Source organism: Styela clava, chromosome 12 (assembly GCF_964204865.1).
Source record: "Styela clava chromosome 12, kaStyClav1.hap1.2, whole genome shotgun sequence".
Taxonomy (NCBI): Eukaryota; Metazoa; Chordata; class Ascidiacea; order Stolidobranchia; family Styelidae; genus Styela; species Styela clava.
The window spans coordinates 14580791-14608369 of NC_135261.1; the positions used below are offsets into that span (position 1 = coordinate 14580791).

Sequence of the window (27579 nt, forward strand, 5' to 3'; positions counted from 1 at the left end):
TGCGTTGCTGTTTCTTTCATAGCCATGAGCTATAGATGAATATTCAGCGGAAACGAGAGTGAGAACGCACTGTATGATTTTAAATACGTCTGGAATTTAATTAAAAAAGTTTCACATCCAGTTATGGGGAAAATATACGCGAGATCATGTTTAATGTGAAAACAACAGATTTTTAAATCATAGCATACCACCGTTATAGTTACAATATACACACTGTAAACTGTATAAACTATATACCCTATATTCACTATATAAATCAAAAGCACAAAAATATTCAGGTCAATTTACTTTGCTGGTGGTAGGTAGTATGTGGCTGGAACGGTTCGTAATTGTTTTGGTCGTTCAATCCAATCATATGTGGTGTAACAGGCGCATTAGTTTGAGAAACTTAGATTTGTATACTTTCATCGACGAAGTTGATTTTTTATACGATGCTTACTCGAGACTTTCGCTCCGAACAAGGCCACGTACAATCAGCTGCTGCATTTAAAAACATGTGTAAACTAATGTTTATTTAAATGGCCTGGAATCTTCCGGTTTGGCATTTGCTTGCCCTATTTACCAAACCCTGGGTGAGGTGGTGAGGATGAGATTTGAACTCAAGATTTCTAATTTACGATGCTAACATAGCTGATTCTAACGCATCAACTGCCATGTCAGCGCGGCAACTGAAATATTCACGTATTACCTAAATATATGTTTGTATGAGTGGGATAATTTGGGAATTAATTTTGAGTTAAGTATATTTAGCAAATGATTATAGTCTTAAAACTTTTAAATCAGACTCGTATTGTAGTATCATGCTCGGCCAATCGTTGAAGCGGAATTTTATTATATTAAAAAATGATTTTAATAACTTATTGAAATACTCGACTGAAAATATTTCATTGAATATCTTATATACATTTTCCAGTATATTTAAAAATTATGATTTATTTGTAATCTGAAAAATTTTCAGTAACTTAATTTTTCTAATTTAATATATGAAATCTTTAAACTTCCTAATGTTTTAATACGAGATTTTTTTTCAAATTTGGGTGATGTTATTATTTACAGTTATAAAACTCAAATTTCATTTTACATCAAATAATCATGAAACTATTCACGTCTTTCTTCGTGATGTTCTATACTTTTGGCTGCACATACGGTAAGTTCGATGAGAGGTGTTTTTGAAAATTTCGAAGCAATCGGCGTAGACGAAAAATTATACAAAAAGTTTAGCCTTCAACATATACATTGCTTTTATCCAGTTTGAAATAGATATTAAGTATGACACATAAAAAACGACTAATATTGAGCACATCAAATTGAATTTGTCATTTCGATAAAGTTAATTTACATGACCTCTATGATTGTTTACTGATTTGTAAACAAGATAAACCCGGTTCTTTTATGCTTGTGCTTAACTTCAGATCACTTATACCTCTTGAACAATATTTATGAAAATTTATTATTTTAGGTTTGAATTGCTACACCTGCACAGATACTAGTTATGATGGAGAGGCAGCAGAAACTTGTTTCACTACTGTATCAGGGACAACACCTTCTACTGCTTGTACAGCTGATTCGGGAACAACTGTGTATTACTGTAGTACAAAATTCACAGTTGATGATGGTAAAGTTAAACTTTTCTGTTTTTCAACTAAAAGTTGCTCTGATATCAAAAAGCAATAAAACCATATTTCTGCTATCGATATTGTTAAGGTGTCACTACGGGTGTTGTGCGAGGCTGTGCTGCGAGTACTTCTGATGAAGACACTCACTCCGACGCAGTTCCAACCGCAGATAGATGCATAACTGCACTTGATGCTATCGGCAATCCGACCGCGACCACAGAATGCTACTATCATTGCAGCACACCTGACAACTGTAACACTGAAAATACAGGTTTGCATTTAGGATTGATTGTTTGTATTGTACAAGATGAGAAGAAAAGAATGTATGCTATGATATTTTTTTCAGCCTCGTTGAAACAATGCCCAAATGATTGTAACATAGGAAGCTCTCAAGGAAGCTGCAACTATATTACCGGAGTATGCGTTTGTGCCTCAGGATGGTCTGGTACTGATTGCAACACGGCAGTTAGTAAGTAAATTTCTTATGTACTGATTCTTACAAACATTTCCTGTGGTATTGCGTGTTGTACTGAACAAAAATCAATTTTAGCTACAGAGAATAAAACTGCAAGTACCATGCATTTATACTATATATTTATACTGGAGCTCCAGAAGTATGAGCACCAAGATGACGTACAACCTGAACATAGTATGTGTATCAGATTATAGTTCAGTTTGTGCGCCATCTTGGTGCTCTTACTTTGGGAGCGCCTTTATACTTTATATTTCGAGATGTCCCAAAACGGGTGGTACAGAAAAATATGACAGGGCTAATCACGTTCAAAAATATTACTATAAGTAATAATACTAATTTTTCAGAACGAAAGATAAAAAATGACACAAACAAGTTCAATTCGAAAGTTTCTCAGAGATGACCATATATCTAGAAATAGGACGAAACGTTTTTATTAGAGTTGAACATGTAATGTAAAATCTACCCAGAGTAATAATATAAAAAATGTGTAAACATTTTTATTAAAATAAGTAAATTTATTGAATATTCTATGTTTTCCTAGCTTCAACCTCAAGCGGGGCCTCCAGAAAATGTGTTCAGTGTAACTCGGAAATTGATAGCGGATGTACTACATCAACAACAAGTGTAGATTGTCCAGGGACTCAAGCATATTGCTCTACAAGAACATCAACCATTTTTGACGGATGTAGGTAGAATTGTTATATTTAACGGAAATTGAGAAGCGGAAAAAAACTGTATATATTATTTCATATTCAGCCGATGCAGTTATCCGCACTGTCACCACTAAAGCTTGCACATCTGATTTCAAAGCTGTTGATCAATGTGTATTCAACGATATTTACACTGACTCACCAATTAGCGATACAAGTGTTGGTTACAGCGAGTTTAACTGTTTCTCTACCTGCGATACCGATGATTGCAACACCAACACAGGTTTGATTTTTAACATTGATATATTTTTTTCATACCGTTTTGTTATAAAACAGTGAAATGTTCTAATTGGAATTTAAATATTTTTTTGGACAGTTTGGTAGAATAGGAAATTGATAACCGACATGATACTAATATTTGTGCTTCAGCTGATGGAGTGATCAACGGTAATGAAGCAGTTGTGCTCCAATGTGTCGTTTGTAGTGATACCACAGGAGCCGGTACCTGCAACACGGCAACAGCAAGACAAGCTTGTCCGAGCGGATCAACTCATTGCAAACATACAGCAATATACCTTATATCTGACAGAGTTGATCTTTCTTACGCAGGTGGAAAAATTATATTTGTACAAAATATACCTGTAGGGCAAAATTAGTAATTTGTTCAAATTTCTTTCAAAATTTTGGCTGTTTTCTAATAAATTATATTGTAATAAGTATAAGCATTCATAGAGTGGCTATAATATTTACGAAGCACAACTACAAGCAAATAATGATTAATATAATATTCCGAAAATGCAGATATTTGCAGAGTAGACATTTCATTTTTTACATTAATATATACAAATCTTTCATTTTTGAGAAAGGTTAAGGTTAAACTATCACTAACGCAAATAAACCTATAACAGCCGATCCAGAATTTAAACTTGTTAGTGTTGTACGTCAGTGCGCCACTGCTGCCGTGACAAGCCAATGCACTGAAGCTTCAGTTGGAAGTCTCAGTTTCAAGAAAGTTACTTGCACTGAAACATGCCAGGGTGACGGATGTAACGTTGGATGGCGTGAGTTCTATTTTACATTTATTCAACCTGAAGTTTAGTGTGTTTGAAACATATTTAAGATTCATTTTTTTTCATCAATGTTAAATACTGGAAGTACGTAATAATAAAATAAACACTGGATTTGAATATGATAAAATGTTTGAAAAATCCACTTATTAAAAGATACAGTTATTAATATTTTCACGCCACTAGTAGTTTCTTCGTTGTCCAAAATTGATGCATACTCAAATTCCAATAATTACGATTAATTCATATTACGTCAATAGATGATGTTTTCTACGTTATTTCTCGCTAATTTTATAATTCGATGCGTTTTAGCTGCAAGACCCGAATGCATCACATGCTCGTCACATCTCATATACGATACTGATGACTATGATCAATGCCTTGAAAATCCTCCTATGGCTGCTGCTTGTACTTATCCGTATGAAGCATACTGCGTGATCCAAGAAAGCGGAAAAAAAAAGGGAAGCAGAAGTACGTAACTGGAACTCCCTATATCCATTTGTACAGTTGAGATATTAAAATATTGTTTTAGATTTTCAAATTTGTTATCGTTACAGAAAGTGTTGAGGGATATCCTCGAAGAATAACTCGCGGTTGCTTCCATTCTGACATCGGAACTGCCTGCTCTACTTACACTCCTCGTGACACAGAAATGGAGTCATGCAATCGTACATGCACAACAGATGGGTGTAATGTCGGTACGATATAGCTAATCTAGAGATTTTAAAATTGAGCAACTTCATAAATATAAATGTTGTAACATTTGAAGAACTTATGGTTGAGTGTGTTCTATTTTTCTAATGAATATATGAGAACATATGATTACATCGTCACACAAAATACTTGGTTTCTTTATAAATGTAAAATTGGTATCTTGAGTGCTGCAACTCATCTGCCATATTCTGAATTTTCAACGTCTACGGTGTGGTATGAATATATTTACGATAAATGAAAACCTAAAAAACTAACGAAACATATCTTTAACTTAATTTTTTACACATTTTAAAGTTGTACATATCATAATATTTCAGGCAGTGGAAGCTCTATTCCGTTCCAGACGATGATCACCGTCGTAGCATTTGCCATTCTTGGAAAGCTAACACAAATATAAGTTCTTATACTCGTGATTATATCAAATATTTATCTAAATACCAGTATTGTTTTACGCAGATTACATTTTATTGTTACTTTGTTACAACGTTATACAAAAATTTAATTTTATTCAAAGACAAATTTGTATTGAGAAATTGTTTTATTCATTTTCATGTTTCTAACAACAAATCCCACTTCAAGCGTGCCAATTATCATTTCCTCATGCTTGATCATGTACAAAATGATGTTTTCTGACCCGGTTCAGTAGTTAGTAGTTAGTTCAGATCTTTATATCGATGTGTAATAAATGTCACGTGCGGAATATTTTTAGAATTGTTTGTGTGTTTTACACGCATGCTGATTTTCATTCTCACAGTTAGGTCTAAAAACCTTTGAAATTTTCATGATAACACTGCAACATTGTGTTATAATTTCGTTTATGCGTAGTTCATTCAGCGACGATGACTCTTTAATAATACATCTGGAAAAGTGATTTCACAAATATGTATGTAATCTTGACGAGTCGCCATAAAAATAAATATAGTCCAACAGTACAGTGTGTTATATTATTTTTTGTACAGAAAAGTAGTCAGAATTAGTAGTAACGCTTTGATATACCTTACGATTCACAATTTTAAGGATGAGGATTGTGCTGCTTCGTACCAGTGAATCCCTCAAAATACGGCGCGGAAACAGTTCATTCACACTATCAGAAATTTCAAGTCATTTAATATTTTTTTTCAATTTTACGATCAAGCCCTACAACGCATGTTTTGAACTGACCGAAGAATTTGATGAAAAATTTGCATGAACAATTGAGTAATGAAATTGATAATTTTGATTAAATTGAAATATTTAACAAACATATTTCATCGTTTATTGCGTTGCTGTTTCTTTCATAGCCATGAGCTATAGATGAATATTCAGCGGAAACGAGAGTGAGAACGCACTGTATGATTTTAAATACGTCTGGAATTTAATTAAAAAAGTTTCACATCCAGTTATGGGGAAAATATACGCGAGATCATGTTTAATGTGAAAACAATAGATTTTTAAATCATAGCATACCACCGTTATAGTTACAATATACACACTGTAAACTGTATAAACTATATACCCTATATTCACTATATAAATCAAAAGCACAAAAATATTCAGGTCAATTTACTTTGCTGGTGGTAGGTAGTATGTGGCTGGAACGGTTCGTAATTGTTTTGGTCGTTCAATCCAATCATATGTGGTGTAACAGGCGCATTAGTTTGAGAAACTTAGATTTGTATACTTTCATCGACGAAGTTGATTTTTTATACGATGCTTACTCGAGACTTTCGCTCCGAACAAGGCCACGTACAATCAGCTGCTGCATTTAAAAACATGTGTAAACTAATGTTTATTTAAATGGCCTGGAATCTTCCGGTTTGGCATTTGCTTGCCCTATTTACCAAACCCTGGGTGAGGTGGTGAGGATGAGATTTGAACTCAAGATTTCTAATTTACGATGCTAACATAGCTGATTCTAACGCATCAACTGCCATGTCAGCGCGGCAACTGAAATATTCACGTATTACCTAAATATATGTTTGTATGAGTGGGATAATTTGGGAATTAATTTTGAGTTAAGTATATTTAGCAAATGATTATAGTCTTAAAACTTTTAAATCAGACTCGTATTGTAGTATCATGCTCGGCCAATCGTTGAAGCGGAATTTTATTATATTAAAAAATGATTTTAATAACTTATTGAAATACTCGACTGAAAATATTTCATTGAATATCTTATATACATTTTCCAGTATATTTAAAAATTATGATTTATTTGTAATCTGAAAAATTTTCAGTAACTTAATTTTTCTAATTTAATATATGAAATCTTTAAACTTCCTAATGTTTTAATACGAGATTTTTTTTCAAATTTGGGTGATGTTATTATTTACAGTTATAAAACTCAAATTTCATTTTACATCAAATAATCATGAAACTATTCACGTCTTTCTTCGTGATGTTCTATACTTTTGGCTGCACATACGGTAAGTTCGATGAGAGGTGTTTTTGAAAATTTCGAAGCAATCGGCGTAGACGAAAAATTATACAAAAAGTTTAGCCTTCAACATATACATTGCTTTTATCCAGTTTGAAATAGATATTAAGTATGACACATAAAAAACGACTAATATTGAGCACATCAAATTGAATTTGTCATTTCGATAAAGTTAATTTACATGACCTCTATGATTGTTTACTGATTTGTAAACAAGATAAACCCGGTTCTTTTATGCTTGTGCTTAACTTCAGATCACTTAACTCCTGAACAATATTGTAACAACCATTCATTATTTTAGGTTTGAATTGCTACACCTGCACAGATGTAGATTATGATGGAGAGGCAGCACAAACTTGTTTCACTACTGTATCAGGGACCACAACTTCTGCTACTTGTACAGCTGATTCAGGAACAACTGTGTATTATTGCCGTACAAAATTCACAGTTGAGGATGGTAAAGTTAAACTTTTCTGTTTTTCAACTAAAAGTTGCTCTGATATCAAACAGCAATAAAACCATATTTCTGCTATCGATATTGTTAAGGTGTCACTACGGGTGTTGTGCGAGGCTGTGCTGCGAGTACTTCTGATGAAGACACTCACTCCGACGCAGTTCCAACCGCAGATAGATGCATAACTGCACTTGATGCTATCGGCAATCCAACCGCGACCACAGAATGCTACTATCATTGCAGCACACCTGACAACTGTAACACTGAAAATACAGGTTTGCATTTAGGATTGATTGTTTGTATTGTACAAGATGAGAAGAAAAGAATGTATGCTATGATATTTTTTTCAGCCTCGTTGAAACAATGCCCAAATGATTGTAACATAGGAAGCTCTCAAGGAAGCTGCAACTATATTACCGGAGTATGCGTTTGTGTCTCAGGATGGTCTGGTACTGATTGCAACACGGCAGTTAGTAAGTAAATTTCTTATATACTGATTCTTACAAACATTTCCTGTGGTATTGCGTGTTGTACTGAACAAAAATCAATTTTAGCTACAGAGAATAAAAGTGCAAGTACCATGCATTTATACTATATATTTATACTGGAGCTCCAGAAGTATGTGCACCAAGATGGCGTACAACCTGAACATAGTATGTGTATCAGATTATAGTTCAGTTTGTGCGCCATCTTGGTGCTCTTACTTTGGGAGCGCCTTTATACTTTATATGTCGAGATGTCCCAAAACGGGTGGTACAGAAAAATATGACAGGGCTAATCAGGTTCAAAAATATTACTATAAGTAATAATACTAATTTTTCAGAACGAAAGATAAAAAATGACACAAACAAGTTCAATTCGAAAGTTTCTCAGAGATGACCATATATCTAGAAATAGGACGAAACGTTTTTATTAGAGTTGAACATGTAATGTAAAATCTACCCAGAGTAATAATATAAAAAATGTGTAAACATTTTTATTAAAATAAGTAAATTTATTGAATATTCTATGTTTTCCTAGCTTCAACCTCAAGCGGGGCCTCCAGAAAATGTGTTCAGTGTAACTCGGAAATTGATAGCGGATGTACTACATCAACAACAAGTGTAGATTGTCCAGGGACTCAAGCATATTGCTCTACAAGAACATCAACCATTTTTGACGGATGTAGGTAGAATTGTTATATTTAACGGAAATTGAGAAGCGGAAAAAAACTGTATATATTATTTCATATTCAGCCGATGCAGTTATCCGCACTGTCACCACTAAAGCTTGCACATCTGATTTCAAAGCTGTTGATCAATGTGTATTCAACGATATTTACACTGACTCACCAATTAGCGATACAAGTGTTGGTTACAGCGAGTTTAACTGTTTCTCTACCTGCGATACCGATGATTGCAACACCAACACAGGTTTGATTTTTAACATTGATATATTTTTTTCATACCGTTTTGTTATAAAACAGTGAAATGTTCTAATTGGAATTTAAATATTTTTTTGGACAGTTTGGTAGAATAGGAAATTGATAACCGACATGATACTAATATTTGTGCTTCAGCTGATGGAGTGATCAACGGTAATGAAGCAGTTGTGCTCCAATGTGTCGTTTGTAGTGATACCACAGGAGCCGGTACCTGCAACACGGCAACAGCAAGACAAGCTTGTCCGAGCGGATCAACTCATTGCAAACATACAGCAATATACCTTATATCTGACAGAGTTGATCTTTCTTACGCAGGTGGAAAAATTATATTTGTACAAAATATACCTGTAGGGCAAAATTAGTAATTTGTTCAAATTTCTTTCAAAATTTTGGCTGTTTTCTAATAAATTATATTGTAATAAGTATAAGCTTTCATAGAGTGGCTATAATATTTACGAAGCACAACTACAAGCAAATAATGATTAATATAATATTCCGAAAATGCAGATATTTGCAGAGTAGACATTTCATTTTTTACATTATTATATACAAATCTTTCATTTTTGAGAAAGGTTAAGGTTAAACTATCACTAACGCAAATAAACCTATAACAGCCGATCCAGAATTTAAACTTGTTAGTGTTGTACGTCAGTGCGCCACTGCTGCCGTGACAAGCCAATGCACTGAAGCTTCAGTTGGAAGTCTCAGTTTCAAGAAAGTTACTTGCACTGAAACATGCCAGGGTGACGGATGTAACGTTGGATGGCGTGAGTTCTATTTTACATTTATTCAACCTGAAGTTTAGTGTGTTTGAAACATATTTAAGATTCATTTTTTTTCATCAATGTTAAATACTGGAAGTACGTAATAATAAAATAAACACTGGATTTGAATATGATATAATGTTTGAAAAATCCACTTATTAAAAGATACAGTTATTAATATTTTCACGCCACTAGTAGTTTCTTCGTTGTCCAAAATTGATGCATACTTAAATTCCAATAATTACGATTAATTCATATTACGTCAATAGATGATGTTTTCTACGTTATTTCTCGCTAATTTTATAATTCGATGCGTTTTAGCTGCAAGACCCGAATGCATCACATGCTCGTCACATCTCGTATACGATACTGATGACTATGATCAATGCCTTGAAAATCCTCCTATGGCTGCTGCTTGTACTTATCCGTATGAAGCATACTGCGTGATCCAAGAAAGCGGAAAAAAAAGGGAAGCAGAAGTACGTAACTGGAACTCCCTATATCCATTTGTACAGTTGAGATATTAAAATACTGGTTTAGATTTTCAAATTCGTTATCGTTACAGAAAGTGTTGAGGGATATCCTCGAAGAATAACTCGCGGTTGCTTCCATTCTGACATCGGAACTGCCTGCTCAACTTACACTCCTCGTGACACAGAAATGGAGTCATGCAATCGTACATGCACAACAGATGGATGTAATGTCGGTAAGTTATAGCTAATATAGAGATTTAAAAATGAGCAACTTCATAAATATAAATGTTGTAACATTTGAGGAACTTATGGTTGTGTGTGTTCTATTTTTCTAATGAATATTTGAAGACATTTGATTACATCGTCACACAAAATAATTGGTTGCTTCATAAATGTGAAATTGGTATCTTAAGTGCTGCAACTCATCTGCCATGTTCTGAATTTTCAACGTCTACGGTGTGGTATGAATATATTTACGATAAATGAAAACTTTAAAAACTAACGAAACATATCTTTAACCTAATTATGTACACATTTTAAAGTTGTATATATCATAATATTTCAGGCAGTGGAAGCTCTATTCCGTTCCAGACGATGACCACCGTCGTAGCATTTGCTCTTCTTGGAAAGCTAACACAAATATAAGTTCTTATACTCGTGATTATATCAAATATTTATCTAAATACCAGTATTGTTTTATGCAGATTTCATTTTATTGTTACTATGTTACAACGTTATAAAAAAATTTAATTTTATTCAAAGATAAATTTGTATTGAGAAATTGTTTTATTCATTTTCACGTTTTTAACAACAAATCCCACTTCAAGCGTGTCAATTATCATTCCCTCATGCTTGATCATGTACAAAATGATGTTTCCTGACCCGGTTCAGTAGTTAGATCTGTATATCGATGTGTAATTAATGTCACGTGCGAAATATTTTTAGAATTGTTTGTGTGTTTTACATGCATGCTGATTTTCATTCTCATTGTTAGGTCTAAAAACCGTTCAAATTTTCATGATAACACTGCAACATTATGTTATAATTTTGTTCATACGTAGTTCATTCAGCGACGATGACTCTTTATTAATACATCAGAAAAAGTGATTTCACAAATATGTATGTAATCTTGACGAGTCGCCATAAAAATAAATATAGTCCAACAGTACAGTGTGTTATATTATTTTTTGTACAGAAAAGTAGTCAGAATTAGTAGTAACGCTTTGATATACCTTACGATTCACAATTTTAAGGATGAGGGTTGTGCTGCTTCGTACCAGTGAATCCCTCAAAATACGGCGCGGAAACAGTTCATTCACACTATCTGAAATTTCAAGTTATTCGAACATTTTTTTTTTTTCAATTTTACGATCAATTCCTACAACGCATGTTTTGAATTGACCGAAGAATTTGATGAAAAATTTGCATGAGCAATTGAGTAATGAAATTGATAATTTTGATTAAATTGAAATATTTGAGAAACATATTTCATCGTTTATTGCGTTGCTGTTTCTTTCATAGCCATGAGCTATAGATGAATATTCAGCGGAAACGAGAGTGTGAACGCACTGTATGATTTTAAATACGTCTGGAATTTAATTAAAAAAGTTTCACATCCAGTTATGGGGAAAATATACGCTAGATCATGTTTAATGTGAAGACAATAGATTTTTAAATCATAGCATACCACCGTTATAGTTACAATATACACACTGTAAACTGTATAAACTATATACCCTATATTCACTATATAAAACGAAAGCAAAAAAAATATTCAGGTCAAATTACTTTGCTGGTGGTAGGTAGGATGTGGCTGGAACGGATCGCAGTTGTTTTTGGTCGTCCAATCCAATCATATGTGGTGTAACAGGCGCATTAGTTTGAGAAACTTAGATTTGTATACTTTCATCGACGAAGTTGATTTTTTATACGATGCTTTATCGAGACTTTCGCTCCGAACAAGGCCACGTACAATCAGCTACTGCATTTAAAAACATGTACGGAACTAATGTTTATTTAAATGGCCTGGAGTCTTCCGGTTTGGCATTTGCTTGCCCTATTTACCAAACCCTGGGTGAGGTGGTGGGGATGAGATTTGAACTCAAGATGTCTAATTTACGATGCTAACATAGCTGATTCTAACGCATCAACTGCCATGTCAGCGCGGCAACTTGAATATTCAGGTATTGCTTAAATGTACGTTTGTATGAGTCGAATAATTTAGGAATTAATTTTGAGTTAAATATATTTTGCAAATGATTATAGTCTTAAAACTTTTAAATCAGACTCGTATTGTAGTATCATGCTCGGCCAATAGTTGAAGTGGAATTTTATTATATTAAAAAATGATCTTAATAATTTATTGTAATACTCGATTGAGAATATTTCATTGAATATCTTATTATACATTTTCCAGTATATTTAAAAATTATGATTTATTTGTAATCTGAGAAATTTTCAGTAACTTAATTTTTCTAATTTAATATATCAAATCTTTAAAATTCCTAATGTTTTTATACGAGATTTTTGTTCAAATTTGGGTGATGTTGTTATTATTTACAGTTATAAAACTCAAAGTTCATTTTACATCAAATAATCATGAAACTATTCACGTCTTTCTTCGTGATGTTCTATACTTTTGGCTGCACATACAGTAAGTTCGATGAGAGGTGTTTTTGAAAATTTCGAAGCAATCGGCGTAGACGAAAAATTATACAAAAAGTTTAGCCTTCAACATGAACATTGCTTTTATCCAGTTTGAAATAGATATAAAGTATGACACATAAAAAACGACTAATATTGAGCACAACAAATTGAATTTGTCATTTCGATAAAGTTAATTTACATGACCTCTATGATTGTTTACTGATTTGTAAACAAGATAAACCCGGTTCTTTTATGCTTGTGCTTATCGTCAGATCACTTACCTCTTGAACAGTATTGTAACAACCCTTTATTATTTTAGGTTTGAATTGCCACTCCTGCACAGATACTAATTTTGATGGAGAGGCAGCAGAAACTTGTTTCAATACTGTATCAGTGACAACAACTTCTGCTACGTGTACAGCTGATTCAGGAACAACTGTGTATTATTGCCGTACAAAATTTAGAGTTCATGATGGTAAAGTTAAACTTTTCTGATTTTCAATTAAATGTTGCTCTGATATCAAACAGCAATAAAACCATATTACTGCTATCGATGTTGTTAAGGTGTCACTACGGGTGTTGTGCGAGGCTGTGCTGCGAGTACTTCTGATGAAGACACTCACTCCGACGCAGTTCCAACCGCAGATAGATGTATAACTGTTCTTGATGCTACCGGCAATCCAACCGCGGCCACAGAATGCTACTATCATTGCACACCCGACAACTGTAACACTGAAAAAACAGGTTTGCATTTAGGATTGTTTGCATTGTACAAGATGAAAAGAAAAGAATTATTGCTATAAAAAAATTTTCAGCCTCGTTGAAACAATGCCCAAATGATTGTAACTCAGGAGCTAGTCCTCGTCAAGGAAGATGCAACTATATCACCGGAGTATGCGTTTGTGAATCAGGATGGTCTGGTACTGATTGCAACACGGCAGTTAGTAAGTAAATTTCTTAGGTACAGATTCTTACAAACATTTCCTGCGGTATGGCGTGTTGTATTGAACTGAAATCACGTATTATTTGCTACGAAGAATAAAAGTGCAAGTGCCATGCCTTTTATTATTATTTCTAGATGTCCTGAAAAGTGGTCGTGCCACAGCAAAAAATATGCTACTCAAGTTCATAAAAAAATGACTTTACCAAAAAAGTGTTGCTAATAGTATGATATTACTTTTTCGGAACGAAAAAGAATAATATGCCACAAAGATGTTCAATTTGGAAATTTCTCAGAGATGACTATATATATAGAAATAGGTCGGAACGTTTCAATCAGAGTTGAACATGTAAAGTAAAATCTGCCCAGAGAAAAATACGAAAAAGGTATTAAGATTTTTTAATAAAATAGGTAAACTTATTGAATATTTTATGTTTTCCTAGCTTCAACCGCAAGCGGGGCCTCCAGAAAATGTGTTCAGTGTAACTCAGAAATAGATAGCGGATGTAGTACATCAAGAACAAGTGTAGATTGTCCAGAGACTGAAGCATATTGCTCTACAAGAACATCAACCATTATTGACGGATGTAAGTAGAATTGTTATAATTACCGGAGATTGAGAAGCTTAAAAATAGTTTGAAAAATCAATTTGTATATATTATTTCATATTCAGTCGATGCAGTTATCCGCATTGTCACCACCAAAGCTTGCACATCTGCTTTCAAAGCAGTTGATCAATGTGTATTCAACGATATTCACACTGACTCGCCAATTAGCGATGCAGCTGTTGGTTACATCGAGTTTAACTGTTTCTCTACCTGTGATACCAATGATTGCAACACCAACACAGGTTTGATTTTCGATTTTCAACATAGAAATAATTTTTTCATACAGTTTCATTATAAAACATTGAAAATTTTAATTTGGCATTTGAAATATTTAACTAAACGGCAGTTTGGGAAATTGATAACCGACATGATAATATTATTTGTGCTTCAGCTGATGGAGTGATCAACGGCAAAGTTAGTAATCTGTTTGAATTTCGGCTGTTTTCTAATAAATTATATTGTAATAGATATACGCATTCATAAAGTGGCTATGATATTTACGAAGCACAACCACAAGCAAATAATGATTAATATAATATTCCGAAAATGCAGATATTTGCAGAGTAGACATTTTATTTTTTACATCAATATCAACAAATCTTTCATTTTTGAGAAAGGGTTAAGGTTAAACTATCACTAACGCAAATAAACCTATAACAGCCGATCCAGGATTTAAACTTGTTAGTGTTGTACGTGAGTGCGCCACTGCTGCCGTGACAAGCCAATGCACTGAAGCTTCAGTTGGAAGTTTGAGTTTCAAGAAAGTTACTTGCACTGAAACATGCCAGGGTGACGGATGTAACGTTGGATGGCGTGAGTTCTTTTTTACATTTGTTCAAGTTAAAGTTTAGTTTGTTTGAAAAATATTCAGTATTCCTTTTTTTTTTATCATTGTTAAATATTGGGAGTATGTATTATTCAAATAATCACTGGATTTGAATATGATATAATGTTTGAAAAATTCATTTAAAAAATTATACACTTATTATCATTTTCACGCCGCTAGTAGTTTCTTCGTTGTCCAAAATTGATGCATGCTCAAATTCCAATAATTACGATTAATTTATATCACGTCAATAGATGATGTTTTCTTCGCTATTTCTTGCTAATTTTATAATTCGATGCGTTTTAGCTGCAAGACCCGAATGCATCACCTGCTCGTCACATCTCGTATACGATACTGATGACTATGATCAATGCCTTGAAAATCCTCCTATGGCTGCTGCTTGTACTTATCCGTATGAAGCATACTGCGTGATCCAAGAAAGCGGAATACAAAAAGGAAACAGAAGTACGTAAATGGAACTCCCTATATTCATTTTTTTTTTGAGATATTAAAATATTGTTTTAGATTTTCAAATTTGTTATCGTTACAGGAAGTGTTGAGGGATATCCTCGAAGAATAACTCGCGGTTGCTTCCATTCTGACATCGGAACTGCCTGCTCTACTTACACACCTCGTGACACAGAAATGGAGTCATGCAATCGTATATGCGCAACAGATGGATGTAATGTCGGTACGTTATAGCTAATATAAAAATTTAGTAATGAGCAACTTCATAAATATAAATGTTGTAACATTTGAAGAACTTATGGTTGTGTGTGTTCTATTTTTCCAATGAACATTTGAGAGGTTATGATTACATCGTCTCACAAAATAGTTGGTTGCTTTATAAATGTAAAATTGGTATCTTAAGTGCTGCAACTCATCTGCCATGTTCTGAATTTTCAACGTCTACGGTGTGGTATGAATATACTTACGATAAATGAAAACTTTAAAAACTAACAAAACATATCTTTAACTTAATTATTTACACATTTTAAAGTTGTATATATCATAATATTTCAGGCAGTGGAAGCTCTATTCCGTTCCAGACGATGATCACCGTCGTAGCATTTGCTCTTCTTGGAAAGCTAACACAAATATAGGTTCCTATACTCGTGATTATATCAAATATTTATCTAAATACTAGTATGGTTTTATGCAGATTTCATATTATTGTTACTATGTTACAACGTCATACAAAAATTTGATTTCATTCAAAGATAAATTTGTATTGCGAAATTGTTTCATTCATTTTCATGTTTTTAACAACAAATCCCACTTCAAGCGTGCCAATTATCATTCCCTCATGCTTGATAGTGTACAAAATGATGTTTCCTGACTCGGTTCAGTAGTTAGATCTGTATATCGATGTGAAATAAATGCCACGTGCGAAATATTTTTAGAATTGTTTGTGTGTTTTACACGCATGCTGGTTTTCATTCTCACAGTTAGGTCTGAAAACCGTTGAAATTTTCACGATAACACTGCAACCTTGTGTTATACTTTTGTTTATACGTATAGTTCATTCAGCGACGATGACTCTTTATTTAATACATCTGGAAAAGCGATTTCACAAATATGTATGTAATCTTGACGAGTCGCCATAAAAATAAATATAGTTCAACAGTACAGCGTGTTATATTATTTTTTGTACAGAAAAGCAATCAGAATTAGTAGTAACGCTTTGATATACCTCACGATTCACAATTTTAGGAATGAGTGTTGTGCTGTTTCTGAAATTTCAAGTCAAGCCCTAAACGCATGTTTTGAATTGACCGACGAATTTGATGAAAAATTTGCATGAGCAATTGAGTAACGAAGATAATAATTTTGATTAAATAGAAATATATAAGAAACATATTATCACCGTTTATTGTGTTGCTGTTTCTTTCATAGCCATGGGCTAGATGAATGTTTGACGAAAACGAGAGTGTGAACGCACTGTATGCTTTTGATTAGGTCTGCAATTGAATTAAAACAGCGTTACATCCATTTATGGGGAAAATAGACGCGAGATCATGTTTAATGTAAAAACAATAGATTTTCAAAACATAGCATATCACCGTTACAGTTAAAAAATTAAGAAAAATTACTTTGCTGGTGCTAGGTAGGATCATATGTGGTGTAACAGGCGCGTTAGTTTGAGAAACTTAGATTTCTCTACTTTCATCGACGAAGTTGATTTTTTATACGATGCTTACTCGAGACTTTCGCTCCGAGCTAGGCCACGTACAATCAGCTACTGAATTAAAAAACAGGAACGGAACTAATGTTTATTTGAATGTCTTGGAGTCTTTCGGTTCGGCATTTGCCTGCCCTATTTACCAAACCCGGAGTGAGGTGGTGGGGATGAGATTTGAACTCAAGATGTCTATTTTACGATGCTAACATAGCTGAGTTCAACGCATCAACCGCCAGGTCACCGCGGCAACTGAAATATTATCGTTTTACCTAAATATATGTTTGTATGAGTGGGATAATTTGGGAATTAATTTTGAGTTGAATTTGTTTTGCGAATGAGTATAGTCTTAAAACTTTTAAATCTGCAATGCAATGCAATGCAAAATATACAGTTGTTGATGGTAAAGTTAAACTTTTCTGGTTTTTCATAAAAATGTTGTACTGATATCAAACGACTATAAAATCATATATGTGTTGTCAATGTTGTTAAGGTGTCACTACGGCTGTTGAGCGAGCTTGTGCTGAGAGTGATAATGATGAAGACACTCACTCCAACGCAGTTCCAACCGCAGATAGATGTATAACTGTTATTGATGCTACCGGCAATCCGACCGCGATCACAGAATGCTTCTATCATTGCAGCGCACCCGACAACTGTAACACTGAAAATAGAGGTTTGCATTTAAGATTGAATATTAAGCACAAGCTAGAAAGAAAAGAGTTATTAGGATAATTTTTTTTCAATCTCATTGAAGCAATGCCAAAATGATTGTAACGCAGGAGCTAGTCCTGCTCGAGGAAGCTGCAACTATATCACCGGAGTATGCGCTTGTACCTTAGGATGGTCTGGTACTGATTGCAACACGGCAGTTAGTAAGAAAACTTCTTAAGTACATATTCTTACAAACATTTCCTGCGGTATGACGTGTTATATCGAATTGAAATATTTTTTTTGCCACATAGAATCAAAATGCAAGTACTAATTGTTTATATTATTAATATTTCCAGATGTCCCAAAATGAGGGTGATACAGAAAAATATGTTACACACGTTCGCACAAATAATCACTTGATCAAAAAAGTATTACTAACTGTAGTGATACTAATTAATTAAAACGAATTAGGAATACATGCCACAAACAAATTCAAATCGGAAGTTTCTCAGAGATTACTTTGAATTTAGATAGGTCAAAACGTTCTAATTAGTTTAATTGAGTGGAACTTGTAATGTATGGTTCTCCCGGTGTGTAATAAAATTAAAAAAAAGTATAAAAGATTTTTCATGAAATTGTCAAATATTCTATGTTTTCCTAGCTTTCACGGCCTCCATAAAATGTGTTCAGTGTAACTCTGAAATTGATAGCGGATGCATTTCATCAACAACAAGTGTAGATTGTCCATGGACTCAAGCATATTGCTCTACAAGGACATCGACCATTTTTGACGGATGTAAGTAGAATTGTTATAATTAACGAAATTGAGAAGCTTAAAAAAATTTTTGAAAAAATAAATTTGTATATAATATTCCTTGTTTAGCCGATTCAGTTATCCGCGCTGTCACCACCAAAGCTTGCACATCTGTTTTCAAAGCTGTTGATCAATGTGTATTCAACGATATTCACACTGACGCACCAATTAACGATGCAAGTGTTGGCTACAGCGAATTCAACTGTTTTTCTACCTGCGATACCGATGATTGCAACACCAATACAGGTTTGATTTTTGATTTCTAACATTAAACTAATTTTTTCATCCAGCTTGGTAACAAAACATTAAAACATTCTAATTTGACATTTAAAATATTTAAATTGGCTGCCGTTTGTAATATTAATATCCGACATGAAAATATTATTTGTGCTTCAGCTGATGGAGTGATCAACGGTGATGAAGCAGTTGCGCTTCAATGTGTCGTTTGTAGTGATACCACAGGAATAAGTTTCTGCAACACAGAAACAGCAAGACAAGCTTGTCCGAGCGGATCAACTCATTGCAAACATACAGCAATATATCTTATATTAGACAGAGTTGATCTTTCTTACACAAGTGAAAAAATTACTTTTGCACACAAATTACTTTACCTTTGCACGTGAATTACTAATATACCTGTAGATCAGAGTTAGGTACTTTGTTTGAATTGCTCTAAAATTGTGGCTGTTTTTTAATAAATGATTTTGTAATAAATATAATCTATTCGTAGAATGACGATAAACTTTACGAAGCACAACCACAAGCAGATAATGATTGATATAATTTTTCGAAATGCAGATATTTGCAAAAATTTTATTTTTTTTCAATAATATATACAAATCTTTAAATTTGAGGAAGGGATACGGTTAAACTATCACTTATACGAATAAACTTACAACAGCCGATCCACAATATAAACTTGTTAGTATTGTACGTGAGTGCGCCAGTGCTGCCGTGACAAGCCAATGCACTGAAGCTTCAGTTGGAACTTTCAGTTTCAAGAAAGTTACTTGCACAGAAACATGCCAGGGAGACGAATGAAAAGTTGGGTGGATTAAGTTCTACTTTGCATTTGTTAAACCTAAACTTTAGTTTGTTTAAAACCAAAATTGATAAATTCATAAATTCTATTAAGTACCATTTGTTTATTTTACGTAAATAGATGATGTTTTTTACTTTATTTCTTGTTAATTTTATAATTCGATGCGTTTTAGCTGCAAGGCCCGAATGCATCACATGCTCGACAAGCACCGGTGCCATAGTTAAGGATTACGATACTGATGGCTATGATGAATGCCTTGAAAATCCACTAATGCCAGCTGCATGCAGTCATCCATACCACTCAAGTTGCATAATCCACAAGAGCGGGCTCGAGAAGGGAACTAGAAGTATGTGAACCAATATTCTTTTTGTAAATTCACTTTACAAAATTGAACAATTTAAACAATTTTAAACATATTCTTTAAAATATATATTCCCATTGTTATTATAACAGAAAGTGTGGAGGGATATCCTCGTAGAATTATTCGCGGTTGTTCCTATGCTGGAATAGGAAATGGATGCACATCTGCGCAACCCCGTGACACTGAAATTGAGACATGCAATCGCACATTCACTACTGATGGATGCAACGTTGGTAAGATGTCATTTGAATTAAAATTGTTTTGTGCTATTATAACACGAAACCTATCTCAAGATAGTACTATAGCGTAAGGTCTACCTCAGTATTTTTTCATTCGTCATTCATATCGCTTATTTATATGCTTTAATTAATTTGGTGAAGAACTCTTATTTTGTACATATACTAGGAATTAATTAAATAGACAAATGAACATACTAATTTCATCATATTATAGGAAGAAAAGTTAAATACAACATGTTATAATATTTTCATATAATATATATATTTTTGAATTTCTTTCGTACTACCTACCGACAAATTGCTTCCGTTTATACAAGCAGCGGGTGACGCGGTAGATATCATGCTATAATAGCATATAGTAGTATTGTATGTTTGAAATAATAGAAAGTTCAAAATCGAATCATATACGTTATATCCAGTCATGACTGCCATAGTAGTTTATTTCATTGATAATGAGCATTTGAAGCTAAAGGCCTGAAATCTAGAAAACTACAATATAAATAATAATACATATGAACAATAAAACTGGGTCTTAAGTATTACCCATTCTTAATTTCAGGAAGCGGATGTTTCATGCCAGTCATTACTCTACTGGCATTCTTTCTTCCAGCAGCCTTTGGATTGCTCACACAACGTTATTTTTAAACTAAACTTCCAGAGTAATTTTATTTCTATGAACATTGATGTTATTACTCTCATTTATATTAACAAAAGTACAGGATTAAATTTGAGTATTGGCGTGAAAATTGTTACCAAGAAGTGATTTTCACTTTTTTGTAGTTTGAACGACGATGAATTATTAAGCCATAACTTCTGTTACAAAAGTATTAGATCTATTAAGGCCCTAATTAGTCCTGACTATTGAATAAAGTTTCATGAAGTTCATTGTCTGCGTTATATGATTTTAGGAAATAAGAAATACAGAAACGATGATTGGCGTATAAGCTAAGATGTACCCCACTCCCTCAGTGCTTCATGCTGGGTATTTATGAATAACAAAAAATTTTGACTACAAAGAAGGGGATCTTGGTGTTCAATATAACTTTCTACGCGCAATGATCTCACGAAATAGATGCTATAGCACGCTATCTATTGCTCTTCAATAAAAGCTATCACAAATATGAGTTCTTATGCTCGTGAATTTATCAAATATTTACTTAAATACCAGTATTGTGTTATGCAGAATTCATTTTATTGTCACTTTGTTATAACGTTACTCATAAATTAAGTTTCAATTAAAGATAGATGTGTATCGAGAAATTGTTTTATTCATTTTCATGTTTTTACCAACAAAAACCACTTCAAGCGTGCCAATTATCATTCCCTCATGCTTGATTATGTACAAAATGATGTTTCCTGACCCGGTTCAGTACTTAGATCTGTATATCGATGTGTAATAAATTCCACGTGCGAAATACATTTAGAGTTGTTTGTGTTTTACACGCATGCTGATTTTCATTCTCACTGTTAGGTCTAAAAACCGTTGAAATTTTCATGATAACACTGCAACATTGTGGTATTATTTTTGTTTATAACCACTTCATTTCGCGACGATGACTCTTAATAAATATGTAAAACTGACTCGGCAAATATTTTTGTCGCCTTCATGCTTGACGAGTCGCCATAAGTGAAATAAATATAATCCAACAATGAAAACCTACTCTATCGTTTATTGTACAGAGAAATAGTCAGGATTGAGAGTAACATCTGACGGTATGATCAAATATGCGAGTTGGTGCCACGATTTGCGGCTATAACATAATTTGTGATATTACAAGCCTGTATTTTGCACAATGTCTCAGCCATACTTTTTGAAATTTGATAACGGATAACTTAAAATGTATTTGATTTCACAATACCAACAATATATGTGAGAGGGTGAACTTAAGTGAAACTTTTATATCAGTGCTGAAATCTATGGTTCGAATCAAATTTTGATAAGGGTGAAATGTAATTATGTTTTTATCTTTTATCATGTTAGTGATTTCCTATCTTGAGCTAGGAAGAATGAGAACGAGAACACTGAATAGGAAGCTTCTTTTAGACATTCATTAGAAATTTTACCAACCCGTTGCTAAGTTACGAGAGTAAAGAAAGTTTTCCAAATGGCTTGCACGTATCAAATTCGATGAACGTTGCTAAGGAGGTTTTAAAATGAAAAGAACGTTTTACACCATTCAATGTAGATAAGAGACTCGAGATATCGTTTAACATAAAACAATAGAAATTGAAAAATAGCGCGCCATTGTTACCGTTACCCTATATATAAAGAGTACACAAGGAAAATTTTCAGTTGAGTTAATTCGCTCGCATTTGATTCGAATTATAGTGTGATCTCTAATGTGTTATGAATTATGACTTTTGGGTACCTATACTTATAATCGCTACAGTTTTAAACGGCAATCATATGAATTAACAGGTGATCAGAAAAACTTCACACGATGTTTCAGCACATGAGTTGTAGTTCACACTACGATAAAATTAGGCAACATGTAAAAATAGTTTTAGATTTGTTTATTCTGGAAAAATATAGAAACAATGTCGATTTTTCGTTACTCATCTAGATGCAAGGTTCAAGTTTATTACATTGAATATTGGTCCCATTAAATTATTATACATAGAAAAATCGTTTTATTCGAGACTATAATTCACCTTTAAAGGCATAATTATTTGATCTATAAAAAATCAGTAATTACTCAAGATATTTTCGAAGTAGTTTTTCGTAAATTTAGGATCAATATAAGAAATTTTTGTTTAAATTTGGGTAAAGTCGTTGTTTTGTTCTTTATAACAAACGTACAATAATAATAATAATAACAACGATAATCTTATTTACAGTTTTAAAAATCAAAGTTTATTCACTTGAACGTAAAGATGAAATATTTAACATCTTTTCTTGTGATCTTTGGTATCCTTGGCCGTACATACGGTAAGTTTGAGAAGAGGCATTGATGCATTTAATTTATAAAAGTGAAAATTCGAATATCAATGAAAAAATTATACCAACAATGTATGTAGACGAAACGTGTTACAAATTGTTTGTCCCCTAAGCACGTTGTTATATACACTTTCAGACTTTGAAATATTCAAAGTATGAAAAGCCAATAACGTGCAACCAAACTTGGATAATTACCAATTGAATTTCTTATTTCAATAACAAAGTTTATTTTACGATTTTGCTATGATTGTTTCACGCTTGCTAAACACGATAAAACCTATTTTTTATGCTTATCTTCAGAACACTTACGTCTTGAACAATTTGGTAACAACCATTTATTATTTTAGGCTTGAATTGTTACGTTTGCATGGATGCTCAATATGATGGAGAGGCAGAGGAAACTTGTTTCACTACTGTATCAGGGACAACAACTTCTAATGCTTGTACAGCTGATTCAGGAACGAAAGTGCATTACTGCAATGCAAAATTTACAGTTCAAGACGGTAAAATTAAAAATTTTTTTTTTTTTCACAAAAATGTTGCACTGATATCATCAACTATAAATCATAGATTTGTTGCCAATGTTGTTAAGGTGTCACTACGGCTGTTGAGCGAGCTTGTGCTGAGAGTGATAATGACGAAGATACTCACTCCAACGCAGTTCCAACCGCAGATAGATGTACAACTGTTCTTGATGCTTCCGGCGATCCAACCGGGATAACAACTTGCTACTATCATTGCACAACCGACAACTGTAACACTGAAAATACAGGTTTGCATTTAGGATTGATTATTTTGTACAAGATAAAAAAAAGAGAATTATTTATATAATTTTTTTTTCAGCCTCATTGAAACAATGCCCAAATGATTGTAACATAGGAACTACTCAAGGAAGCTGCAACTATATCACCGGAGTATGCGTTTGTGCCTCAACATGGTCTGGTACTGATTGCAACACGGCAGTTAGTAAGTAATATTCTTAGGTACAGATTCTTACAAATATTTCCTGCGGTATGGCGTGTTGTATTAGAATTTCTATTTGGTACAGAGAATCAAAGTGCAAGTACCATGCGTTTTATTAATATTTCTGGATAACCTAAAATGGTCGTGGTACGGAAAATATGCTACTCACGTTCGAAAAAAAATACTTGATCAAAAAAGTGTTATTAATAGTAATGATACTAATTTTTCGGAACGAAAAAAAAATATATGCCACAAAGATGTTCAACTCGTAACCCAGAGTAATAATATGAAAAAGGTGCTACGATTTTTAATAAACTAAGTAAACTAATTAAATATTCTATGTTTTCCTAGCTTCAACTTCAAGCGGGGCCTCCAGAAAATGTGTTCAGTGTAACTCAGAAATTGATAGCGGATGTAGTACATCAACAACAAGTGTGGATTGTCCAGGGACTGAAGCATATTGCTCTACAAGAACATCAACCATTTTTGACGGATGTAAGTAGAATTGTTATAATTAACGGAAATTGAGTAGCTTAAAAATAGTTTGAAAAATCAATTTGTACATAATATTTCATATTCAGCCGATGCAGTTATCCGCACTGTCACCACCAAAGCTTGCACATCTGATTTCAAAGCTGTTGATCAATGTGTATTCAACGCTCTTCACAGTGACTCACCAATTAGCGATACAAGTGTTGGTTACAGCGAGTTTAACTGTTTCTCTACCTGCGATACCAATGATTGCAACACCAACACAGGTTTGATTTTTGATTTCTAACATTAAAATATTTTTTTCATATAGTTTTGTTATAAAACATTGAAATATTCTAATTTAACATTCAAAATATTTAATTGGACAGTTTGGCAGTTTGGAAATTGATAACGGACATGATAATATTATTTGTGCTTCAGCTGATGGAGTGATCAACGGTAATGAAGCAGTTGCGCTTCAATGTGTCGTTTGTAGTGATACCTCAACCTGCAACACAAAAACAGAAAGACAAGCTTGTCCGAGCGGATCAACTCATTGCAAACATACAGCAATATATCTTATATCTGACAGAGTTTATCTTTCTCACACAGGTGGATAAATTGCTTTTATACAGAATATACCTGTATGGCAAAGTTAGGTACTTTGCTTGAATTTCTTCAGAATTTTTGGCTGTTTTCTGATAAATTATTTTGTAATAAATATAAGCATTCATAGGAAGTTTATATAATTTACGAAGCACAACCACAAGCAGATAATGATTAATATAATATTACAATAATGCAGATACTTGCAGAGTAGACATTTTATTTATTTCCATTAATATATACAAATCTTTCATTTCGGGCAAAAGGATAGATTTAAATTTTCACTTATACGTATAAACCTATGACAGCCGATCCAGAATATAAACTTCTTAGCGTTGTACGTGAGTGCGCCACTGCTGCCGTGACAAGAGAATGCACTGAAGCTTCAGTCGGAAGTCTCAGTTTCAAGAAAGTTACTTGCACTGAAACATGCCAGGGTGACGGATGTAACGTTGGATGGCGTAAGTTCTGCTTTACATTTATTTAGCCTATGGTTTAGTTTGTTTAAAACATAGTTGAGTTTCGTTTTTTTTTTATCGATGTTACGTTTTAGGATATGAATTAATTAAACACTGGATTTGAATAAGATATAATGTTTGAAAAATTAATTTATTAAAATATACACTTATTGATATTTTTACGTCGCTAGCAGTTTTTTCGTTATCCAAAATTGATGAATACTTTAATTCCAATAATTGCCATTAAATTATATTACGTCAATAGATGATGCTTTCTACTTTATTTTTTGCTAATTTTATAATTCGATGCGTTTCAGCTGCAAGACCCGAATGTATCACATGCTCGTCACATATCGCATACGATATGGATGACTATGATCAATGCCTTGAAAATCCTCCAATGCCAGCTGCATGCAGCCATCCATACCACTCAAGTTGCATAATCCACGAAAGCGGGCTCGAGAAGGGAACTAGAAGTATGTGAGACAATATTCTTTTTGTAAAATTCACTTTACAAAACTGAACTCGAACTATTTAAACAATTTTAAACATATTCTTCAAAATATTTCCATTTTTAACAGAAAGTGTGGAAGGATATCCTCGTAGAATTACCCGCGGTTGTTCCTATGCTGGAATAGGAAATGGATGCACATCTGCGCAACCTCGTGACACAGAAATTGAGACATGCAATCGCACATGTACTACTGATGGATGCAACGTTGGTAAGATGTCATTTGAAGTAAAATTGTTTCGTGCTAATATAGCATAAAACCTATCTCAAGATAGTACTATAGCGTGAGGGTTACCGCTGTATTTTCCATTCGTCATTCATATCACTTATTTACATCCTTCAATTTGACACTTTTCATTTGTACATATCCTAAGAATTATTTTGAATAGACAATTGAGCATACTAATTCCATCATATTAAAGGAAGACAGGTTAAATACAACATCTTATATTATTTTTTAAATTTTATTTCATCGATTTCAATAATATATATTTTGAATTCGTTCTCACTACCTATCAACAAATTGCTTTCTTTTATACGAGCACCGGGTGACGCGGTAGACCTTGGACCGCACCTTAGTAGACAATATATCGCGGTAGACATCATTTTATAGTAGCATAGTAGTATAGTATGTTTGAAATAATAGAAAAGTCCTAAATCGAATCATATACGTTATGTCCAGCCATGACTGCCATAGCAGTTTTTCAATGATTATAGGCATGAGGAGCAAACTGGGTTTTAATTATTACTTATTCTTAATTTCAGGAAGCGGAGGTTTGATGCCTGTCGTTACTCTTCTGACATTCCTTCTACCAGCAGCCTTTGGATTGCTCACACAACGTTATTTTTAAACTAAATTTCAAGAGTAATTTTCCTTCTATGAACATTGATGTTATTCCTTTTCTTTATATTAACAAAAGTGCAGAATTTAATTTGAGTATTGCCGTGAAAATTATTATCAATAAGTGATTTTCATTTTTTTGTAGTTTTAACGACGATGAATTAAGCCATTACATCTGTTACAAAAGTATTTTATTTATTCAAGACTTAATGAGTCGTGACTATTGAATAAAGTTTCGTGAAGTTTATTGTTTGTGTTATATTATTTCAGGAAATAATAAATACAGAAACGATGATTGGCATATAGTTTAAGATGTACTCCCACAGTCCACTCGGTCTCTTCATCAATACCTAAATATTTTTACTACAAAGAAGTTGATCTTGGTGTTTAATATAACTTTCTACGAGCAGTGATATCAAGAAATAGATGA

The 27579-nt window shown here is 33.3% G+C and overlaps 6 protein-coding genes across 6 annotated transcripts in view; all 6 read left to right on the forward strand.

Annotated features, from left to right (window-relative positions):
- Positions 1 to 1037: 1037 nt before the first annotated feature.
- Positions 1038 to 11220, forward strand: LOC120330424 (uncharacterized). Its single transcript, XM_078118261.1, has 12 exons — positions 1038 to 1147; positions 1460 to 1615; positions 1705 to 1887; positions 1963 to 2085; positions 2633 to 2776; positions 2848 to 3024; positions 3171 to 3350; positions 3650 to 3802; positions 4121 to 4279; positions 4366 to 4506; positions 4840 to 5010; positions 10814 to 11220. The coding sequence occupies exons 1-11, from the start codon at positions 1093 to 1095 to the stop codon at positions 4917 to 4919; spliced, it is 1551 nt and encodes a 516-aa protein (XP_077974387.1). The 5' UTR covers positions 1038 to 1092; the 3' UTR covers positions 4920 to 5010; positions 10814 to 11220.
- LOC120330426 (uncharacterized) overlaps positions 6835 to 27579 on the forward strand; it is a 29772-nt gene continuing 9027 nt past the window's right edge. Inside the window, exons 1-3 of the mRNA XM_078118618.1 lie at positions 6835 to 6927; positions 7240 to 7395; positions 7485 to 7667. Of these exons, the coding sequence (XP_077974744.1) occupies positions 6873 to 6927; positions 7240 to 7395; positions 7485 to 7667 (394 nt within the window). The 5' untranslated portion in view covers positions 6835 to 6872. The remainder of the gene's footprint in view (positions 6928 to 7239; positions 7396 to 7484; positions 7668 to 27579) is intronic.
- Positions 12636 to 27396, forward strand: LOC144430351 (uncharacterized). Its single transcript, XM_078118260.1, has 11 exons — positions 12636 to 12705; positions 13018 to 13173; positions 13263 to 13442; positions 13514 to 13642; positions 24614 to 24757; positions 24844 to 25020; positions 25175 to 25345; positions 25648 to 25800; positions 26115 to 26273; positions 26379 to 26519; positions 27074 to 27396. The coding sequence occupies exons 1-11, from the start codon at positions 12651 to 12653 to the stop codon at positions 27157 to 27159; spliced, it is 1551 nt and encodes a 516-aa protein (XP_077974386.1). The 5' UTR covers positions 12636 to 12650; the 3' UTR covers positions 27160 to 27396.
- LOC120330146 (uncharacterized) lies at positions 13690 to 15789 on the forward strand. The gene is made up of 6 exons (XM_078118328.1): positions 13690 to 13717; positions 14082 to 14225; positions 14312 to 14488; positions 14874 to 15059; positions 15379 to 15537; positions 15623 to 15789. Exons 1-6 carry the CDS (start codon positions 13690 to 13692, stop codon positions 15772 to 15774), a joined length of 846 nt encoding a protein of 281 aa, XP_077974454.1. The 3' UTR covers positions 15775 to 15789.
- LOC144430398 (uncharacterized) lies at positions 17847 to 19760 on the forward strand. Its single transcript, XM_078118329.1, has 6 exons — positions 17847 to 17927; positions 17982 to 18126; positions 18567 to 18701; positions 18789 to 18965; positions 19116 to 19334; positions 19621 to 19760. The coding sequence occupies exons 1-6, from the start codon at positions 17847 to 17849 to the stop codon at positions 19758 to 19760; spliced, it is 897 nt and encodes a 298-aa protein (XP_077974455.1).
- On the forward strand, positions 19343 to 21154 carry LOC144430352 (uncharacterized). The gene is made up of 3 exons (XM_078118264.1): positions 19343 to 20107; positions 20215 to 20355; positions 20921 to 21154. The coding sequence occupies exons 1-3, from the start codon at positions 19882 to 19884 to the stop codon at positions 21004 to 21006; spliced, it is 453 nt and encodes a 150-aa protein (XP_077974390.1). The 5' UTR covers positions 19343 to 19881; the 3' UTR covers positions 21007 to 21154.

Coding starts and splice junctions, on each gene's coding strand:
- LOC120330424 (XM_078118261.1), top strand. CDS start 1,093: ATGAAACTATTCACGTCTTTCTTCGTGATGTTCTATACTTTTGGCTGC. Junction 1,888..1,962: donor CTGTAACACTGAAAATACAG/GTTTGCATTTAG, acceptor TATTTTTTTCAG/CCTCGTTGAAACAATGCCCA. Junction 3,351..3,649: donor AGTTGATCTTTCTTACGCAG/GTGGAAAAATTA, acceptor AACCTATAACAG/CCGATCCAGAATTTAAACTT.
- LOC144430351 (XM_078118260.1), top strand. CDS start 12,651: ATGAAACTATTCACGTCTTTCTTCGTGATGTTCTATACTTTTGGCTGC. Junction 12,706..13,017: donor TACTTTTGGCTGCACATACA/GTAAGTTCGATG, acceptor TTATTATTTTAG/GTTTGAATTGCCACTCCTGC. Junction 13,443..13,513: donor CTGTAACACTGAAAAAACAG/GTTTGCATTTAG, acceptor AAAAATTTTCAG/CCTCGTTGAAACAATGCCCA.
- LOC120330146 (XM_078118328.1), top strand. CDS start 13,690: ATGGCGTGTTGTATTGAACTGAAATCAC. Junction 15,060..15,378: donor CGGATGTAACGTTGGATGGC/GTGAGTTCTTTT, acceptor GATGCGTTTTAG/CTGCAAGACCCGAATGCATC. Junction 15,538..15,622: donor AATACAAAAAGGAAACAGAA/GTACGTAAATGG, acceptor TTATCGTTACAG/GAAGTGTTGAGGGATATCCT.
- LOC144430398 (XM_078118329.1), top strand. CDS start 17,847: ATGCTACCGGCAATCCGACCGCGATCACAGAATGCTTCTATCATTGCA. Junction 17,928..17,981: donor CTGTAACACTGAAAATAGAG/GTTTGCATTTAA, acceptor AAGAGTTATTAG/GATAATTTTTTTTCAATCTC. Junction 18,966..19,115: donor TGATTGCAACACCAATACAG/GTTTGATTTTTG, acceptor TTTGTGCTTCAG/CTGATGGAGTGATCAACGGT.
- LOC144430352 (XM_078118264.1), top strand. CDS start 19,882: ATGATGTTTTTTACTTTATTTCTTGTTAATTTTATAATTCGATGCGTT. Junction 20,108..20,214: donor GCTCGAGAAGGGAACTAGAA/GTATGTGAACCA, acceptor TTATTATAACAG/AAAGTGTGGAGGGATATCCT. Junction 20,356..20,920: donor TACTGATGGATGCAACGTTG/GTAAGATGTCAT, acceptor TCTTAATTTCAG/GAAGCGGATGTTTCATGCCA.